Source organism: Oncorhynchus gorbuscha, linkage group LG04 (assembly GCF_021184085.1).
Source record: "Oncorhynchus gorbuscha isolate QuinsamMale2020 ecotype Even-year linkage group LG04, OgorEven_v1.0, whole genome shotgun sequence".
Taxonomy (NCBI): domain Eukaryota; kingdom Metazoa; phylum Chordata; class Actinopteri; order Salmoniformes; family Salmonidae; genus Oncorhynchus; species Oncorhynchus gorbuscha.
This window is the reverse complement of record NC_060176.1, coordinates 73,423,769-73,445,610: the sequence shown is the minus strand read 5'-3', so window position 1 is coordinate 73,445,610 and position 21,842 is coordinate 73,423,769. Positions and strand designations below refer to the sequence as shown.

Below are 21,842 nucleotides of genomic sequence, written 5' to 3'. Positions count from 1 at the left end.
TTAACCTGGTTATATGTAACATGATGTGGAGACTGTAGTTAACCTGGTTATATGTAATAGGATGTGGAGACTGTAGTTAACCTGGTTATATGTAACAGGATGTGGAGACTGTAGTTAACCTGGTTATATGTAATAGGATGTGGAGACTGTAGTTAACCTGGTTATATGTAACATGATGTGGAGACTGTAGTTAACCTGGTTATATGTAACAGGATGTGGAGACTGTAGTTAACCTGGTTATATGTAACAGGAGGTGGAGACTAGTTAACCTGGTTATATGTAATAGGATGTGGAGACTGTAGTTAACCTGGTTATATGTAACAGGATGTGGCGACTGTAGTTACCCTGGTTATATGTAACAGGATGTGGAGACTGTAGTTAACCTGGTTATATGTAATAGGATGTGGAGACTGTAGTTAACCTGGTTATATGTAACAGGATGTGGAGACTAGTTAACCTGGTTATATGTAATAGGATATGGAGACTGTAGTTAACCTGGTTATATGTAATATGATGTGGAGACTGTAGTTAACCTGGTTATATGTACCAGGATGTGGAGACTGTAGTTAACCTGGTTATATGTAACAGGATGTGGAGACTAGTTAACCTGGTTATACGTAATAGGATGTGGAGACTGTAGTTAACCTGGTTATATGACCAGTTGGGAGCCCCATGTAGCCCAAGTGTAGATAATCCTATAATAAAAGCAAAATGGTACAAACCTCATGCCGCTGTCATAATCTGTTCAACAGTTATTTGAGTTCTTACCCTTGTAGGATATCCAGAATTAAGGTGACTAAATAAATGGAGGCCAGAGGGGAAAAAGTGGCAAATAACCTGGAGAACTGAATGGCGTCAGCTAGGCTGGATTCTGTGTAAGAATTAAAGCTACTGGCAACCCGACAGGGTCACTTTCCCATTGAACTCTTCATCCCTGTTCTCGAATTCACATTCAACAATAGAGGGAAGATGGATATTGATATTGAGACATGACGTGTTATTTTCATATTTTAGTATGTATTTTCATATTAATTCAAAATTCCTATTGTTTTTTGAAGATTTCTCACAACAACAATAGTATCTCTGAAATGTCAACGGAGCACTGAGCGAAGACTAAAGTTTTTTTATTTTCAAAGCCTTTTACATTTAGTTCAGCTCACGTCATGCTAATTTAGTTGTTACGAGGAATCTGCATTGCTATGTCAACAGAGCTCAGTGCTTGTTATTGGATGTATTTGGAATCGAAATCCAACTTTTTTCATCCAAAACACGAATAATCATATTTGTTTTGGTAATATTTATTTTATAACATAAGGAAATTCAATTTCATCACAAAAGCGTGTTTTCAGTAGACACCCTACACAATAGATCGACAGAAACCACTTGAGGAATAGGGAGCTACTGGATGGAGCGTGTCATCGATACATCCTGAGCCATTTCCTGGGGGCTAGGACTGAGGCTGGGACTGGGATTGAGAGTGGGGCTGGGACTGGGACTTGGCCTGGGCCTGAGCCTGGGCCTGGGCCTGGGCCTGGGCCTGGGCCTGGGCCTGGGCCTGGGCCTGGGCCTGGGCCTGGGCCTGGGCCTGGGCCTGGGACTGGGACTGGGGCTGGGGCTGGGGCTGGGGCTGGGGCTGGGACTGGGACTGGGACTGGGGCTAGGGCTAGGGCTAGGGCTAGGGCTAGGGCTGGGACTGAGGCTGAGGCTGAGGCTGAGGCTGAGGCTGAGGCTGAGGCTGAGGCTGGGACTGGGACTGGGACTGGGACTGGGACTGGGACTGGGGCTGGGACTGGGGCTGGGACTGATGTTAGGGTTGGGTGGCTGGGACTGAGGCTGACATGGGGGCTGAGACTGAGGCTAGGGTTGGGGGGCTGGGACTGAGGCTGACACAGGGGCTGAGACTGAGGCTAGGGTTGGGGGGCTGGGACAGGCTGGGGTTCAGGCTGGGACTGGGACTGGGACTGAGGCTAGGGTTGGCTGGCTGGGACAGGCTGTTGTTGAGGCTGGGACTGAGGCTGACACTGGGGCTGAGACTGAGGCTAGGGTTGTTGGGCTGGGACAGGCTTGGGTTGAGGCTGGGACTGAGGCTGGGGCTGGGACTGAGGCTGGGACTGAGGCTGACACTGGGGCTGAGACTGAGTCTAGGGTTGGGGGGCTGGGACAGGCTGGAGTTGAAGCAGGGACTGAGGCTGGGGCTGGGACTGGGACTGATGCTGACACTGGGGCTGAGACTGAGTCTAGGGTTGGGAGGCTGGGACAGGCTGGGGTTGAGGCTGGGACTGAGGCTGGGGCTGGGACTGGGACTGATGCTGACACTGGGGCTGAGACTGAGTCTAGGGTTGGGAGGCTGGGACAGGCTAGGGTTGGGTGGCTGGGACTGAGGCTGACACTGGGGCTGAGACTGAGGCTAGGGTTGGGGGGCTGGGACAGGCTGGGGTTGAGGCTGGGACTGAGGCTGGGGCTGGGACTGGGACTGATGCTGACACTGGGGCTGAGACTGAGGCTAGGGTTGGGGGGCTGGGACAGGCTGGGGTTGAGGCTGGGACTGAGGCTGGGGCTGGGACTGGGACTGATGCTGACACTGGGGCTGAGACTGAGTCTAGGGTTGGGAGGCTGGGACAGGCTAGGGTTGGGTGGCTGGGACTGAGGCTGACACTGGGGCTGAGACTGAGGCTAGGGTTGGGGGGCTGGGACAGGCTGGGATTGAGACTGGGGCTGGGAACTAAGGCTATGATTCGGGGCTGGGTGCTTTTTGGGTGTTAGTGTCTCTCGCTGGCATTGCAGTAGAGTTTGACTTAGATGACCCATGACCAACACACCGTGAGACATTGAAGGTGAAACACATCCGGTCAGTATAATTAGGTGAGGGAGATATAATATATATAATAATAATAATATATGCCATTTAGCAGACGCTTTTATCCAAAGCGACTTACAGTCATGTGTGCATACATTCTACGTATGGGTGGTCCCGGGGATCGAACCCACTACCCTGGCGTTACAAGCGCCATGCTCTACCAACTGAGCTACACAGGACCAGATGAATGGTCTAGTGAGTTAGACAATACAACAACCTGAATAAGATGGGACTGGTGATTTTCAACCAGAAGGATGTGACTGGTTACAAAGGGAGACAATGTATGGTGTGGGAATGTATGGCAATATTTGTGTGGCTATTCCATGAACACTGTACTGTATGTAGTGTGTGTACAGTGTATGTGTGTGTGTGAGTGTGTGTGTGTGTGTGTGTTCGCTGTGTGTGTGTATGCTTCTCACCAGCATGCGGTAGAGTACGGTGATGTTGGAGGCCGTGCTGGCCTCTCTGTACACCTGCAGACTGATGTGGGTGGTCTTGAGGTGGGCAACAGGCAGTCTGGACCCAACTGCAAAGTAGACCAGCCCCAGCGGGTCATCGCTCTCCAGCAGGGTGATGTTGGCAAAGCGGGAACTTTCATTGATGGCAGCGCCAACACCCACCTGGTAGATCTCAACCAGGAACCAGGCCTGGTACTCGGGTTCCTATGGCAATACGCAGACAGAGGGAGTTAAGGAACGTCTAACGACTTTAGTGTTGAACATGGGATTATGGGCTTCCCCAGCCACAAAACGACTTTAGTGTTGAACATGGGATTATGGGCTTCCCCAGCCACAAAATGACTTTAGTGTTGAACATGGGATTATGGGCTTCCCCAGCCACAAAACGACTTTAGTGTTGAACATGGGATTATGGGCTTCCCCAGCCACAAAACAACTTTAGTGTTGAACATGGGATTATGGGCTTCCCCAGCCACAAAACGACTTTAGTGTTGAACATGGGATTATGGGCTTCCCCAGCCATAAAATTACAGTACTGTTGAACATGGGATTATGGGCTTCCCCAGCCATAAAATTACAGTACTGTTGAACATGGGATTATGGGTTTCCCCAGCCATAAAATTACAATACTGTTGAACATGGGATTATGGGCTTCCCCAGCCATAAGATTACAGTACTGTTGAACATGGGATTATGGGCTTCCCCAGCCATAAGATTACAGTACTGTTGAACATGGGATTATGGGCTTCCCAGCCATAAGATTACAGTACTGTTGAACATGGGATTATGGGTTTCCCCAGCCATAAGATTACAGTACTGTTGAACATGGGATTATGGGCTTCCCCAGCCATAAGATTACAGTACTGTTGAACATGGGATTATGGGTTTCCCCAGCCATAAAATTACAGTACTGTTGAACATGGGATTATGGGCTTCCCCAGCCATAAGATTACAGTACTGTTGAACATGGGATTATGGGCTTCCCCAGCCATAAAATTACAGTACTGTTGAACATTGGATTATGGGCTTCCCCAGCCATAAGATTACAGTACAGTACAAGCAATGTTTATAAAATGAGTTATAGAATTGAGCCCCATGTCACATAATGGTGGTCCAGTCCTGCAGCCTCCAACAATCTGGGACTCATGTCTCTCCTCTCAAAGGTCTGAGGACTGTGTCATAACAGCAGGGAAGTAGGAGGGGAGGAAGCACAGCAGACAGACAGCACTCAATAGGAGGAGGTGTGCCCTAAAATAGCCCTCACACACAGACACAGAGCAGGACAGGATGTGGGCTGGGTGAGCTGCCTAGGCTCACTAGGCTAATTACTGACCGAGGAGATGAGATGAGATGAGATGAGATGAGAGGAGAGGAGAGGAGATGAGGGTGTGATTATGCCACAGGACCTTCCTGCCCTGCTCCTGTGACCCTATATTGACCTCGATACTCAATCTCTCCACTAACGTCCACATTAATACACAGCCAGAGCCTCTGACACTACAGCAGAAAGAAACGTGGACAAACAAAAGAGATGTGTGGTCTGCCAGGGACAGAGCTTCAGTATTAGGACATCCAGGGAGAGATCTTCAGTATTAGGACATCCGGGGACAGAGCTTCAGTATTAGGACATCCAGGGACAGAGCTTCAGTATTAGGACATCCAGGGAGAGAGCTTCAGTATTAGGACATCCAGGGAGAGAGCTTCAGTATTAGGACATCCAGGGACAGAGCTTCAGTATTAGGACATCCAGGGTTAGAGCTTCAGTATTAGGACATCCAGGGAAAGAGCTTCAGTATTAGGACATCTAGGGAGAGAGCTTCAGTATTAGGACATCCAGGGAGAGAGCTTCAGTATGAGGACATCCAGGGAAAGAGCTTCAGTATTAGGACATCCAGGGAAAGAGATTCAGTATTAGGACATCCAGGGAGAGAGCTTCAGGATTAGGACATCCAGGGAAAGAGCTTCAGTATTAGGACATCCAGGGAAAGAGATTCAGTATTAGGACATCCAGGGACAGAGCTTAAGTGTTAGGACATCCAGGGACAGAGCTTCAGTATTAGGACATCCAGGGACAGAGCTTCAGTATTAGGACATCCAGGGACAGAGCTTCAGTATTAGGACATCCAGGGACAGAGCTTAAGTGTTAGGACATCCAGGGACAGAGCTTCAGTATTAGGACATCCAGGGAGAGAGCTTCAGTATTAGGACATCTAGGGAGAGAGCTTCAGTATTAGGACATCCAGGGACAGAGCTTCAGTATTAGGACATCCAGAGAGAGAGCTTCAGTATTAGGACATCCAGAGAGAGAGCTTCAGTATTAGGACATCCAGGGAAAGAGCTTCAGTATTAGGACATCCAGGGACAGAGCTTCAGTATTAGGACATCCTGCTTGTTCCTTCAAGTCAATGCTCCAAACAGAGAGGATTTGCTGACAGTTTTAAAGTACTGTGATATGTGTCTATTCTGGTACCACCCTGACCTACATTTTATTTTATTTAACCAAGCAAATCAGTTAAGAACAAATTCTTATTTTACAATGACAGCCTACCCCGGCCAAACCCTCCTCCAGGTAGAGATACTAGAGATATAACCTCTAGTACTACCTGGGACTCACCTGGTCCTGTCGGACCTCCATGCTGAAGACACAGAGGACCTGTCCTCTCCTGCAAAGCACTTTGCCTGAGGTCTGCCACAGCTCCCGTGTCAGGTTCACTCCGTTGTTGATCAGGGATGGCTCCGCCCTGCTGAACGTGGCCCGCCACTTCACCTCAACGTCCTCAAAGGCCCTGCGTGGGGGAAGCAGACCGGTCACACAAATACACACGCAGCACCCCGAGTGGCTGGGGGTGATCATTGCAGCGTTCAGATGACAGTCATATGGGAACCGGGTCGATATGGAGGAAATGACCTACCTGTTTTGTTGTCTCTGCAAGTAAAGTAGGGCTGTTCTGTTTACTTCTGAGTCCTCGTCCAGAACCTGACCCAGCAGAGAACTCACACTGAAACCCACTATCCCGTTATGGAAATCACTCCCTGAGAGAAAGTGGAGGGAGTGAGTGGGAAGAAAGACAGACAGACAGACAGACAGACAGACAGACAGACAGACAGACAGACAGACAGACAGACAGACAGACAGACAGACAGACAGACAGACAGACAGACAGACAGACAGACAGACAGACAGACAGACAGACAGACAGACAGACAGACAGACAGACAGACAGACAGACAGACAGACAGACAGACAGACAGACAGACAGACAGACAGACGAGGAGAGAGAGATATTGATAGTACTTTTTCCATATGTATGCTATTCACTGTATGTACACAGAGCATTCAACAAACCAGCGCATCAAGCTTCCCAATCCTGTTGTAACGGTGCCTTTGATTATATCATCAGTTATCTTCAACTGAACAGTGGAATAGATTTCCCATCACTGGATCTGCAATCAGATGCCCAGTGACCGAATTTAGGGATTGAATTGGAAAACAATGACCTAGACAGAGAACACAGTGTTCTAGAGAAACTAGAGCATGACATTACCTTGAATTGGCTGACCAATGGGTAGACTGAGGAGCATATGACATGGAGCCCGAGGCAGATATAGCATTTCAGTATTTACCGAGGATGATGATTTTGGCAAAGGAGCTGAAGCCCTGCTGGTCGGGCCCATCTGCGATCTGCGCACCTCCCTCTGGGTCGCTGAGGTAGATGAAGAACACTTCCTGTCCCTCAGGCTCAGAGTCGTCTAGGATGATGAGGCTGACCTCGGCCTCACTCTGCCCCTCCTGCAGTGACACCAGGGAGGACTCCAGCTTGAAGTCTTGCCCCACCAGGGCCAGGGTCTTGTTGGGCTCTGGAGCAAAGGGAAGAGATGAACCCCCAACACTCCCACCTCCATAAGCCTGCACCTTGACCCTCACTGGCCCAGCCAGACTGCTAGACCTATGGACCCTGAGGAGCACTCTCTTCTCCTGCTGGCTCCCTTCCTCCCTGTCCTCTGTTGTCTCAACCAGTCCCGGCCCGATGCTCAGCACCCCCACCGTGACATCGCTGGCCAGGATGGTAACGGTGGCCACGCTGTGTTGTGGGATGAGATGGGGCCGGGGTTCACCCGATTGGGGGACACCACCACCGCTCAGTACCTGGACGTCTGTCAGGTTGACAAAGAAGGTTTCGTCTGGCTCCAAGAGCGCGTCGTCCAGAACGGACAGCCGGAGCAAGGCGGAGGTCTGGCGAGGTGAGTCAAAGAACAGCTCTCCGTCCCGCACTCCAGCGAAGTCCTGTCCTGCCAGGGCACTGCCCGACACCGTCTGGTAAGACAGGCGGGTACGGTTGCTACGAAAACCATAGAGCCGCTGGACGTAGAGGGTGATGGTCTGCACGTCCTCCTTGATGACCAGCTGGCGGGAGTCCGGGGCAAACTGGTACAGCCCCAGAGGCTCAACCTCTGCCACTGTGAACCCTGACCTGGAGAGGGAAACAGAGAGTAGCATCACACCATGGCTGTTAAACTTTGTAACATTACTGTTACATACAGAATGCCATCTTCAGTCAGAGGGTTCCCGGCCCTATGTCTACAGTGCATAGAAGCGCTATAAGCTTGGCAAGTGAGTCTGTTTACTGTACCGGAGTCTAGCTACCCCAGGAGCAGGGGAGCTGGAGCTGGCTGCAGTGAGGTGGAGGGCGAAGGCCGCTGGCTCAGACATTTTAGAGAGTGCCTGGAGGGACACAGCCTTGCTCCTCTCTCCATGGGCCATTGTCACGGAGCCTGAGGAGGAGGACAAACACCCTCAGACCACTCCCTCAGACAAACACCCTCAGACAAACACCCTCTGACCACACAGCTCACAGCAATTCCTCCTATCTGCGTGGTCATTTTCTAGGGTGTTTGTTGGTGGTGGTGTTTGGAAAGGGAGAGAATTAAATGAGACTGGAGGAGGTATAGGTAGATTCTATGGTGGGTTTACTTAGAGAAAATGAGACCTTCTCAGCCTGTTCACATGCCCTCCTTCGGTTAAAGAGACAGAGGGAAAATTAACCAATAGGGAGAGACCTGGACATTTTAGATCCACACCAAACCTCTTCTAAAGCTCACAGTGGTCAGTTTCCCTCAGAGCTCACAGTCATCAGTTTCCCTCAGAGCTCACAGTGGTCAGTTTCCCTCAGAGCTCACAGTCGTCAGTTTCCCTCAGAGCTCACAGTCGTCAGTTTCCCTCAGAGCTCACAGTGGTCAGTTTCCCTCGGAGCTCACAGTGGTCAGTTTCCCTCAGAGCTCACAGTGGTCAGTTCCCTCAGAGCTCACAGTGGTCAGTTCCCCTCAGAGCTCACAGTGGTCAGTTCCCCTCAGAGCTCACAGTGGTCAGTTTCCCTCTGAGCTCACAGTGGTCAGTTTCCCTCTGAGCTCACAGTGGTCAGTTTCCCTCTGAGCTCACAGTGGTCAGTTTCCCTCTGAGCTCACAGTGGTCAGTTTCCCTCTGAGCTCACAGTGGTCAGTTTCCCTCTGAGCTCACAGTGGTCAGTTTCCCTCTGAGGTCCTTACCTGAGCTGGGGGTGATGACTCCAGGCCTGAATCCTAACGGAGCCTGTCCGGGGGGGTATCCTGCGCTCCACTCCACCCTCACCACTCCAAATAGCCCAGTCCTGTACACCAGCGCCTCACACACACCCGTCTCCACACTGGAGACCTGCAACGCCAACGAGACAAAGCCCACCTACACACACACACACACACACACACACACACACACACACACACACACACACACACACACACACACACACACACACACACACACACACACACACACACACACACACACACACACACACACACACACACACACACACACACACACACACACACACACACACACAGAGGAGGAGGATGTGACACAACAGTTCCATTAAAGCCCAGTACAGATCTAACAACCTGTGAGACGAAGAAAAACTACATAGTATTAGAATGTTGTGTTGAAGAACGGCTGCCTAAAGACGGATCAAAAGGACAAGATGAGTGTTGGAGACCATTTCCATGGTAACGGTGCCTCTGTAGAATGAGGTGATGCCATTATGAGTGTCCACAGCCCTGTGTACCGCTGTAATGCTTTTATAATACTGTCTGTTAGCAGAAGAGGTGGTAGTGGTAGCTAGCTAGGTCAAAATGCTAAGTCTATGTCGTGGTCAGCACCAAGCTGGTCAACTGACTTTGAAAGGCTCATGTAACATGTACTTCTTCTAAGGTCATGACTGAGAGAGGTTGTGTGTTCACAGGGAGGTGCTACCAACCGCAGAGCAGTAATTCAGTTACATACAGAGCATCCTCCCATCCGTCTTTCCAATGTAGTGGGAGTGGAGATGGGTTTCAAAAAGGGTGTAACTACACCTCCTAGTGGTTAACAAGGGAGCCACACATGCAGCACTTACATCTTCCCCGTTGGGACAATAGTAAGCTCCAGAGTCAAGTTTCCCTATATATACAGGTCTGGGATCAGCTTCCCATAACCTAATCCTAGCCATAACCATTAATGCAAAACTGAACCAAGATCAGCATTTAGGTGCAACTTCACCTTACTCCATAAAGTTATTGACTGATACCTCAGCGCTGGCTGCTTCCTCTGGGACGGTCACTATGGCGACCCTGGCCTCCAGTAGGAGGCGAGGTGGGGAGCTGAAGAGAGGTCCCAGGAGGCGCACGTCTGTAAGCTCCAAAGTAAAGTTCACACCCACTGAGAGAAACACCTAGAAGAGAGAGAAAACTTTCAGCCTGGTAACCAGGACTACAGAGGCAGGGTCAGTGACGCAGCACTAGAGGACAGAGAAAGAGAGACATTCAGCCTGGTAACCAGGACGACAGAGGCAGGGTCAGTGACACAGCACTAGAGGACAGAGAGAGAGAGACATTCAGCCTGGTAACCAGGACTACAGAGGCAGGGTCAGTGACACAGCACTAGAGGACAGAGAGAGAGAGAGACATTCAGCCTGGTAACCAGGACTACAGAGGCAGGGTCAGTGACACAGCACTAGAGGACAGAGAGAGAGAGAGACATTCAGCCTGGTAACCAGGACGACAGAGGCAGGGTCAGTGACACAGCACTAGAGGACAGAGAGAGAGAGAGACATTCAGCCTGGTAACCAGGACGACAGAGGCAGGGTCAGTGACACAGCACTAGAGGACAGAGAGAGAGAGAGACATTCAGCCTGGTAACCAGGACTACAGAGGCAGGGTCAGTGACACAGCACTAGAGGACAGAGAGAGAGAGACATTCAGTCTGGTAACCAGGACGACAGAGGCAGGGTCAGTGACACAGCACTAGAGGACAGAGAGAGAGAGACATTCAGTCTGGTAACCAGGACGACAGAGGCAGGGTCAGTGACACAGCACTAGAGGACAGAGAGAGAGAGACATTCAGTCTGGTAACCAGGACGACAGAGGCAGGGTCAGTGACACAGCACTAGAGGACAGAGAGAGAGAAACATTCAGCCTGGTAACCAGGACGACAGAGGCAGGGTCAGTGACACAGCACTAGAGGACAGAGAGAGAGAGACATTCAGCCTGGTAACCAGGACAACAGAGGCAGGGTCCGTGGAGTACTGGAGACAAGTTTGGTTTGCTAAAATGGCCTTATTAGGGAGGTTATAGAAAGCTTTGAAAAACTATACAGATTCTATGTTATCTTCATAAATTGCCAGAAAATGTATGAGTATATTCATAGCACGAGTGCATGATCCCCCATTGATGCATCAAAATCATATAAAACCATGGCAACCCTGGTCTTGATTATATCTTTGAGTCCTCTCTTACCTGAGTACTGATTGGCACTGAGTCAGAGGCTGAATCCTCTCCATGCTTGATCAGGACTCTCCCCACAGCCGCCCCCCCTAGCAGCTCCTGTCCATTCAGCCCAGGCCCAGTACTGATCCGGTAGCCCACACTGGCGTTGCCGAAGGCCCCAGCCTGGCGCGTCACGTTCAGGGCCAGGAATCTGACCAACCCGGCCCCCCTCCCCACCACAACCACGGCCTGCCGCTCCGCCGCCAGGCCAAACACGCCGTGCGGCTCGTCGTTGGCACGCACCCTGAAGAGGGTGGTACTGCGGTTGGTGTTCAGGGTGGCGCCACCCTCCACGGAGCTCAGCCGGAGCAGGTAGAGCTCCTCCAGCTCGGGCACAGCATCAGGTAGAAGAGTGAGGACCACCTCTGCCCCCCTCTGACCATCCAGGATAACCACGGAGCCGTTGAGGCCCGAGAAGTCCCCCGTTGTGTCAGAGTCACTCAGGATCTGCCAGTGCACCTGAGAGACACACACACACATCTATAACATACCTGTAAATTGGCTGGATATTTTATCGGACAGACAGTGTAATGAACTCGGCTCATACAGTTTCCCAGCAAACCTCAGTTAAAGGGACACACTCAAAGCCGGAGCATTGCCCTTAAAGCCATATTCTGTCTGTAACAGTATGATGTCATCCTCGAGGTGGTCGTACCGTGACGTTGCCCATGACACCGTGTCTGCGCATGATGAGCAGGGAGATGTTGAGCGGCCCCTCGCCGGCTGTGGGCTCACTGTACACACGCTCTCTAAGGTCCTCCTCTGTCAACTCAACTATACCATTAGGGTCTCCAAACATCTCAATCTGAGGCACACACACACACCAAGAGAAAACCACATTGTTATCGCCACGATTCAGATACTATTAATATCAATAAGAGCCTGTGAAGTCATTTCAATATAATGGTTTTAATACAACTGGGGTTCGTATTAATATTGAGATGTCACTCATTGGGACTGTGATGTACCTTGAGTGTGACAGAGCCAGCTCGGGGGTCAATGTCCATGTCACCTGAGAGGAGTTGAAGCACGACCACAAAGGTCTCCGCCACCTCCACCTCCGCATGGGGTAGAATCCTTAGATCAATGGTGCGCAATCCCCCCTCCCCGTCTCTGAAATGGAATGATCCGTTCACGGGATCTCCAATGTCTGTGTTTACGGGTGGCAAGACCTCTTTGGTGTTGGGACCCAGAATGCTCCATGTTATCTGAGGAAAGGAGATCAATGATTCCGATTGGCTGGTATGCATCACTTTCATGCTGGCAAAGACAAGAAGACTAGATTAATATTACTGCCAAATATATTCGGACCAATCGTTCCCTTATGAAAAATACAGAATCAAGACATTATCCGCTGCATAGGCTAACAGGTATGGCAGTGTCATTAAGTTTAGCATGAGTGATGGTTATCTGGCAGAGAAATGGTGACAGTGAACAAGCTCTTGTACCTCTGTCAGAGAGACAGAACATGGCAGTTAGACACTAGTGGCCGATTCCGCGAACACAAATTCACCTTCCCTCTGGACTAAAAAAACACTTTCACTGGAGATTCTCTATCAAGCGTTCTTTTTAGTCTGTGTCTGGGACACCGTCCCGAAGGTGACTGAGGCTACAGACCTAACAAGAGGGAGACAGAGTGAGGGGGAGTGTCCCAGTAGGCTTACCGTAGCATTGCCTACAAACCCCCCCGCCCTCTCCAGGTGCAGGTTGAACTTCAGGGTACTGTTGGGGTTCACCAAGGTGATCACACTCGCGTTCAGGAAACGGACCACGCCATTGGGCGAGTCGCTCTTGGCGATGGTAACCCTGGCAATCAGATGAGTACCCAGTATGGCTCCGCCCGTGGCACCTGACAGCTGGATCTCAAACGTCTCGGCGTCCTCCCTGGGAGAAGAGTTATGACTCCATTACTGCTCTTTCATGTTCACATCCATCTACCAATAGAATGTCCTAGACTTCAGATATACCAATCTCATAGGAACAAAATGATCACAAAATGTGCAGCAATACCACAATCAAATAATGAAAGGGAGGGAGACAGAGAGGGAGACAGAGAGGGAGACAGAGAGGGAGACAGAGAGGGAGACAGAGAGGGAGACAGAGAGGGAGACAGGGAGGGAGACAGAGAGGGAGACAGAGAGGGAGACAGAGAGGGAGACAGAGAGGGAGACAGAGAGGGAGACAGAGAGGGAGACAGGGAGGGAGACAGAGAGGGAGACAGAGAGGGAGACAGAGAGGGAGACAGAGAGGGAGACAGAGAGGGAGACAGGGAGGAGAGGGAGACAGAGAGGGAGACAGAGAGGGAGACAGAGAGGGAGACAGAGAGGGAGACAGAGAGACAGGAGAGACAGAGAGGGAGACAGGGAGGGAGACAGAGGGAGACAGGGGAGACAGAGAGGGAGACAGGGAGGGAGACAGAGAGGAGAGGGAGACAGAGAGGGAGACAGAGAGGGAGACAGAGAGGGAGACAGAGAGGGAGACAGGGAGGGAGACAGAGAGGGAGACAGGGAGACAGGAGGGAGACAGAGAGGGAGACAGAGAGGGAGACAGGGAGGGAGACAGAGAGGGAGACAGAGAGGGAGACAGGGAGGGAGACAGGGAGACAGAGAGGGAGACAGGGAGGGAGACAGAGAGGGAGACAGAGAGGGAGACAGGGAGGGAGACAGAGAGGGAGACAGAGAGGGAGACAGAGAGGGAGACAGAGAGGGAGACAGAGAGGGAGACAGACTTACCTGTCCTGGTCGTCTATAATGGACACGTTGATGTGACTGGTGTTGTGGCCATGGAGGAAAGTGAGCGAGCCGTTGCCCAGGATATAGTCCAGACCGGCCCTGGCAGTCAGACCCCTAGAGGTGTACTCTGCTGTGACCAGGCCGTAGGAACCCACCCTCCTCACCACTGGGATGGACGCACTGCCCACATCCTCCTCCACTGGAGAGAGACGAGAGGAGGATCAAATACAATCAGTGCATCCCAAATGGCACCTATGGGGCTCTGGTCAAAAGTAGTACACTATGTAGGGAATAGGGTGCTATTATGGACGGGGACAAATGTACACTTTATTGCTGTATTGTAATACTCCTTACATATTGCATTCATCCAATCACCACTCTCAGAATCCCTCTGTTTTAATAATGTCCATTACATATTAAGACGATGAAATGACATTTGCTAAAGTGATGCCTGATACTAATAGCTATGTTGAATAGTGTCAACGTGTGTGTGTGTGTGTGTGTGTGTGTGTGTGTGTGTGTGTGTGTGTGTGTGTGTGTGTGTGTGTGTGTGTGTGTGTGTGTGTGTGTGTGTGTGTGTGTGTGTGTGTGTGTGTGTGTGTGTGTGTGTGTGTGTGTGTGTGTGTGTGTGTGTGTGTGTGTGTTAGAGGCTGACCTGTGATGTTGACATAGTCAGGGAGGAACTCCAGAACGCCCTCTGAGTTGTCACTCTTCTGGATGACGATCATGACGGAGGAAACATTGCCGATGGCTGGAGGCTGGTCTCGTTGCAGGGCGTGCTCCCTCACACTGAAGTCCACATTACTGGCCATAGGAGGGGGACAGAGGTCAGAGACAACACCACTCCGTCTCACATCCAGTGATGTAAAGGTAAAAATAAATAGATGGATAAAACTGATCTCCGTTTGTGGTGAAAGGTGGGTGAACGTTCAAACTAAATAAAAAAGGTAGGTAAAACAGCATTAATCTGCGTTTACCCTCAACTATACCACAGCTCACACCACAGAGACCCACACCTTCCACCTCACTTACAGTGAAATCCACATTTCTGACCATGGCATTTTGATCACTAACCAGGTTTGGGATTCTCCTCCCACACCTAAACCCCACATCAGCAGCTCAGGGTAGAAGTTGTCCTTAGCAACAGATCTAGGATCAGATTTCCCTCTTCAACCCCCCTAACCTTAACTGGTGAACAGGAAGCACAGGAATGACTCTAGATCACTGTCCAGGGTCTACCTACCTGTCATTGAGGAGCTCCACTGTGGTGATGTTGAGGTAGAACTCCTCAGGTCCCTCTGGGAGGTCGTCGTCATGGATGCTCAGCGTGACCCCACGCGTGGTCTGGCCTGGGCCAAACAGAAGCCTACCCGAGGCACTGGTGAAGTCCATTCCACTGACCGCTACACTGCCTGCTGTCTGATAGGTTACCCACACACTCCCAAACCTGCCCATGGAGCGCACCACTGTTACATTGACCTGTGGGGGAAGAGAAGGTGGAGGAGGAGGGGGCAAAAATAGGCAGTCATATCATCATATGATGACTCTTGACTAAAACACAGTGTCACGACTTCCGCCGAAGTCTGTCGCTCTCCTTGTTCGGGCTGCATTCGGCGGTCGACGTCACCGGTCTTCTAGCCATCGCCGATCCACCTTTCATTTTCCATTTGTTTTGTCTTGTCTTCCCACACACCTGGTTTCAATACCATCATTACATGTTGTGTATTTAACCATCTGTTCCCCCCCATGTCCTTGTCCGGTATTGTTTTTTGTGGTGCTTTTGCATGTTATGCTGGTGTGTACGGGTTTTGTTAACCCATTGATTTATTGTTCTTTTCACGGTGGTTTTGTTTATTAATCTGCGCTGTTGTAAATCTGTTTTTTGCTCTCCTGCGCCTGACTTCTCTGCCACCAGTACACACAGCTAAATTACTTCATTTACACTTCTGACTATCAACCATTCTATTGCTCCCTCAGCCCACCCTCCCTCTGATAGGACAGGTCAGACCATTCTCAGGCTCTGATAGGGCTGGTCAGACAGTTCCCAGGCTCTGATAGAGCAGTTCTAACCAGTAAGACATCCTCTAGTGAGATTCGCCAATGTGGTTGTTTAAGATCATGGCCCAAGACTGCCCAGGCGCGCTCACCTTGCCCTCCTCCTCAGAGGCCCTGACGAGGCCTTGGACAAAGGAGAACAGGCCGTGGGGGGAGATCACTGGCTGCCATAGTGACCGTGGCCCTCTGGGCCAAGGGGCTGATCCCTGCCCCGGGTGTGACCGAGGTCAGGGTCAGCTGGTACACACGCCGCCTCTGCCATGTCATCATCCAGCGCCTGAAATTACAACAATAACAAACGCCACTCCCTTCAGCCTGTGACCCAATATCCATACTAGGACACTGTTGAAAATGCATGTTCAATACAATAGGTTACATCACTTCACTCTAAGTAGCAGTCAAGTAGTGATATTGGGACACAGTTTTACAATTTACATTGGGAAATACATTTTCACTTAACAATAAGATGGTATGATAAAACAAGAACATAGCGATGAATATCATTGCATAGTCAGAGAGATTGTCATACTTTGAGGCGTATGGTGGCGGCAGACTGTCTGTCCCTCATGGTCACCACGCCAGACAGCTCCTCAAACTCAGGGGCCACAGCAGGAGTGATGTTCCAGTACACCTGGATCTCTCCAAAGATGCCAGGGCCGCGTACAAGGCTGAGACACACACACACACATACACACACACATAATGGTATCATTGCAACATGCATTTGGTCGACATCATATTATCCAAAAGAAGACTTTCTCAACGGCACAACAGAAATATTCTGACCAATGAACATATGTGAGGCTTTCCCATTAGCCCAGTGATATGTGTGTGTGAAACTGTCTGTATGTGTACCTGACCAGAGCAGTCCCATTATAGTCTCCCTGAGGTTCTCCGATAAGGATGCTCCTGGAAGCCTCAGCGATGCTCACTATTCCCAGGGCTGCACGGTCTCCCAGGATGGTGATGGTGGCTGACCCTACAGACACACACCAACCCAGGGGACACAGTTCAGTCTAATGCCCTCCTCTGGTGCTCCTTACACACAAGTTGCCTCTAGGCGTAGATCTAGAATCAGCTTACTCTCCCTCAATCCAAACCATAACCATTAGAACTTAAAACGCAGAAACTGACCTCAGATCAGCTTCTAGGGGCAACTTAATCCCTTCCCTCTCCATAGACCAGAGACTGTGTGTATGTTTAAACACAGTGAGGCAGCCAAAGACACTGACCATTAACGGGGTCGATTACAGCACCACTCTTGGCAGCCAGGAGCTGGACAGTGAAGCTCTCTTCTCCCTCCAACACAGCGTCAGCCAGAGCCCGGATCACCAGCATTCTCCAAGACTCTGTCTGAGGTTCACAAAGCCTCCCATCAGTGTCTTCCCTACAAACTGCAGTTTCAACTTCTAAGATAAACTGTACATTTAGCACAAACTATTATTACATTTGGTATCAATTATTACCAAGTAGTTACCTAGTTAGTTCACATATAGTGTAAAACACTGTTAACTGACCTGCTATCATCTTCCCTAGCCACGCCCCCTACTGACCTCATTGAAGACTAGTGTTCCGTTGAGAGGTGAAAGGTCGTCCCGGGCAGTGTCCTCCAGGCGCCACATCAGTGTCACCGCTCCCTCGCCTTCTGCACTTCGCACCACCGTCAGCGTTGCCATGGCAGCCGGGTCACTAGTGAACTCTGGCTCGCTGATAGTGAACTAGAAGGAGATTTATTTACTTAGCCTAATAATGGTTTACAATAAGGTTGTATTGGATTGGAAAATACAAATTCTTCCATTCTCTGTAGGGTGACAATGAGTTGCGACTCACAGTCTTCTCCTGGAAGCCGAAGCTGCCCAGCGGTGAATCGTTGGGTGGGATGGTGACGGTCACAGAGATCTCCACCCCCAGCCTGGCTCCACCAATAACACGCATTAGAGTAACACTGAAGTGCTCCACAGACTCCACCTCCGTGTCATCCACGATGCTGATGTCTATGATGGCCTGTCCCTGCAAACAGAACCAGAGTTTATTTTACCTGAGGTATACATCTTATCCTTCATAGAAGCTCAACTAGACTTAGTGGATTGAAGTTACATAGGTCCCCTAACTTAACTATGTGATCTAACAGGAGAAACTCTCTAACCATAGTTGTAATCAAATCACCTGTCCATCTTGAAAGGTGATATTCCCAGAAGAAGGAGTGAAGTCATTGAGACTGGTAGTGATTGGCTGAGCCTCCCAGTACACCACCACTCTCCCAGTCCTGCCAGCCAATCGCACCACTGCTAGATGGAGGATGTTTCTGGGCGGAGCCACCTCATAGGCCAGCAACCCTCCAGCCTCTTCCTAAGAATTAGACACAGAAACAGAGTTGGAGCATTAAAATGCCTATTTGTACCATAGGGTTAACAGACCCAGTTGTACCATAGGGTTAACATACCCATTTGTACCATAGGGTTAACAGTCCCATTTGTACCATAGGGTTAACATACCCATTTGTACCATAGGGTTAACATACCCATTTGTACCATAGGGTTAACATACACATTTGTACCATAGGGTTAACAGACCCATTTGTACCATAGGGTTAACAGACCCATTTGTACCATAGGGTTAACAGTCCCATTTGTACCATAGGGTTAACATACCCATTTGTACCATAGGGTTAACAGTCCCATTTGTACCATAGGGTTAACATACCCATTTGTACCATAGGGTTAACAGTCCCATTTGTACCATAGGGTTAACATACCCATTTGTACCATAGGGTTAACAGTCCCATTTGTACCATAGGGTTAACATACCCATTTGTACCATAGGGTTAACAGACCCATTTGTACCATAGGGTTAACATACACATTTGTACCATAGGGTTAACAGACCCATTTGTACCATAGGGTTAACATACCCATTTGTACCATAGGGTTAACAGTCCCATTTGTACCATAGGGTTAACAGACCCATTTGTACCATAGGGTTAACAGTCCCATTTGTACCATAGGGTTAACATACCCATTTGTACCATAGGGTTAACAGACCCATTTGTACCATAGGGTTAACAGTCCCATTTGTACCATAGGGTTAACAGTCCCATTTGTACCATAGGGTTAACAGACCCATTTGTACCATAGGGTTAACATACCCATTTGTACCATAGGGTTAACAGTCCCATTTGTACCATAGGGTTAACAGACCCATTTGTACCATAGGGTTAACAGACCCATTTGTACCATTGGGTTAACAGACCCATTTGTACCATAGGGTTAACATACCCATTTGTACCATAGGGTTAACAGTCCCATTTGTACCATAGGGTTAACAGTCCCATTTGTACCATAGGGTTAACAGTCCCATTTGTACCATTGGGTTAACAGACCCATTTGTACCATTGGGTTAACCTACCCAATTGTACCATTGGGTTAACCTACCTATTGGTATTCATTCACTCGTTGGTCAGAGCTTTCAGATAATCTATAAACCTTAGAGCACCATATAGTTACTGTTGTAAGATGTTGTGACATACTTTAGAAAGGAATGGAGTGTTTCATTCAAGGAGAATAAAGGAATGGAGTGTTTCATTCAAGGAGAATAAAGGAATGGAGTGTGTCATTCAAGGAGAATAAAGGAATGGAGTGTTCTATTCAAGGAGAATAAAGGAATGGAGTGTGTCATTCAAGGAAAATAAAGGAATGGAGTGTTCTATTCAAGGAGAATAAAGGAATGGAGTGTGTCATTCAAGGAAAATAAAGGAATGGAGTGTTCTATTCGAGGAGAATAAAGGAATGGAGTGTTCTATTCAAGGAGAATCTATTCAAGAATAAAGGAATGAATAAAGAATAAAGAATGGAGTGTGTCATTCAAGGAGAATAAAGGAATGGAGTGTGCCATTCAAGGAGAATAAAGGAATGGAGTGTTTCATTCAAGGAGAATAAGGAATTGAGTGTTTTATTCAAGGAGAATAAAGGAATGGAGTGTGTCATTCAAGGAGAATAAGGAATGGAGTGGCATATTCAAAGAGAATAAAGGGAATGGAGTGTCATATTCAAGGAGAATTAAGGAATGAAGTGTCATATTCAAGGAGAATAAAGGGAATGGAGTGTCATATTCAAGGAGAATAAAGGGAATGGAGTGTCATATTCAAGGAGAATAAAGGGAATGGAGTGTCATATTCAAGGAGAATAAACGGAATGGAGTGTCATATTCAAGGAGAATTAAGGAATGGAGTGGCATATTCAAGGAGAATTAAGGAATGAAGTGTCATATTCAAGGAGAATTAAGGAATGGAGTGTCATATTCAAGGAGAAAAAAGGAATGGAGTGTCATATTCAAGGAGAATAAAGGAATGGAGTGTCATATTCAAGGAGAAAAAAGGAATGGAGTGTGCCATTCAAGGAGAATAAAGGAATGGAGTGTTTCATTCAAGGAGAATAAAGGAATGGAGTGTTTCATTCAAGGAGAATAAAGGAATAGAGTGTGTCATTCAAGGAGAATAAAGGAATGGAGTGTCATATTCAAGGAGAATAAAGGAATGGAGTGTCATATTCAAGGAGAATAAAGGAATGGAGTGTCATATTCAAGGAGAAAAAAGGAATGGAGTGTGCCATTCAAGGAGAATAAAGGAATGGAGTGTTTCATTCAAGGAGAATAAAGGAATGGAGTGTTTCATTCAAGGAGAATAAAGGAATAGAGTGTTCTATTCAAGGAGAATAAAGGAATGGAGTGTGTCATTCAAGGAAAATAAAGGAATGGAGTGTTCTATTCGAGGAGAATAAAGGAATGGAGTGTTCTATTCAAGGAGAATAAAGGAATGGAGTGTTTCATTCAAGGAGAATAAAGGAATGGAGTGTTCTATTCGAGGAGAATAAAGGAATGGAGTGTGTCATTCAAGGAGAATAAAGGAATGGAGTGTGTCATTCAAGGAGAATAAAGGAATGGAGTGTGCCATTCAAGGAGAATAAAGGAATGGAGTGTTTCATTCAAGGAGAATAAGGAATTGAGTGTTTTATTCAAGGAGAATAAAGGAATGGAGTGTGTCATTCAAGGAGAATAAGGAATGGAGTGGCATATTCAAAGAGAATAAAGGGAATGGAGTGTCATATTCAAGGAGAATTAAGGAATGAAGTGTCATATTCAAGGAGAATAAAGGGAATGGAGTGTCATATTCAAGGAGAATAAAGGGAATGGAGTGTCATATTCAAGGAGAATAAAGGGAATGGAGTGTCATATTCAAGGAGAATAAACGGAATGGAGTGTCATATTCAAGGAGAATTAAGGAATGGAGTGGCATATTCAAGGAGAATTAAGGAATGAAGTGTCATATTCAAGGAGAATTAAGGAATGGAGTGTCATATTCAAGGAGAAAAAAGGAATGGAGTGTCATATTCAAGGAGAATAAAGGAATGGAGTGTCATATTCAAGGAGAAAAAAGGAATGGAGTGTCATATTCAAGGAGAATAAAGGGAATGGAGTGTCATATTCAAGGAGAATAAAGGGAATGGAGTGTCATATTCAAGGAGAATAAAGGGAATGGAGTTTCATATTCAAGGAGAATAAACGGAATGGAGTGTCATATTCAAGGAGAATTAAGGAATGGAGTGGCATATTCAAGGAGAATTAAGGAATGAAGTGTCATATTCAAGGAGAATAAAGGAATGGAGTGTCATATTCAAGGAGAATTAAGGAATTAAGTGTCATATTCAAGGAGAATAAAGGAATGGAGTGTCATATTCAAGGAGAAAAAAGGAATGGAGTGTCATATTCAAGGAGAATAAAGGAATGGAGTGTGTCATTCAAGGAGAATAAAGGAATGGAGTGTCATATTCAAGGAGAATAAAGGAATGAAGTGTCATATTCAAGGAGAATAAAGGGAATGGAGTGGCATATTCAAGGAGAATAAAGGAA

General features: G+C 48.3%; 1 protein-coding gene across 1 annotated transcript in view; it reads right to left on the bottom strand.

Annotated features, from left to right (window-relative positions):
* The window catches only part of LOC124034618 (adhesion G-protein coupled receptor V1-like), a 238,960-nt gene that overhangs the window by 109,422 nt on the left and 107,696 nt on the right, over nucleotides 1-21,842 (bottom strand). Inside the window, 23 exon segments of the mRNA XM_046348031.1 lie at nucleotides 3,277-3,519; nucleotides 5,930-6,101; nucleotides 6,228-6,348; nucleotides 6,940-7,787; nucleotides 7,947-8,088; nucleotides 8,860-9,031; nucleotides 9,915-10,058; nucleotides 11,122-11,610; nucleotides 11,807-11,956; nucleotides 12,120-12,359; nucleotides 12,816-13,035; nucleotides 13,884-14,082; nucleotides 14,539-14,687; nucleotides 15,127-15,362; nucleotides 16,031-16,090; nucleotides 16,092-16,191; nucleotides 16,193-16,215; nucleotides 16,468-16,606; nucleotides 16,794-16,917; nucleotides 17,171-17,291; nucleotides 17,492-17,656; nucleotides 17,769-17,948; nucleotides 18,105-18,287. Coding sequence (XP_046203987.1) covers nucleotides 3,277-3,519; nucleotides 5,930-6,101; nucleotides 6,228-6,348; nucleotides 6,940-7,787; nucleotides 7,947-8,088; nucleotides 8,860-9,031; nucleotides 9,915-10,058; nucleotides 11,122-11,610; nucleotides 11,807-11,956; nucleotides 12,120-12,359; nucleotides 12,816-13,035; nucleotides 13,884-14,082; nucleotides 14,539-14,687; nucleotides 15,127-15,362; nucleotides 16,031-16,090; nucleotides 16,092-16,191; nucleotides 16,193-16,215; nucleotides 16,468-16,606; nucleotides 16,794-16,917; nucleotides 17,171-17,291; nucleotides 17,492-17,656; nucleotides 17,769-17,948; nucleotides 18,105-18,287 — 4,620 coding nt within the window.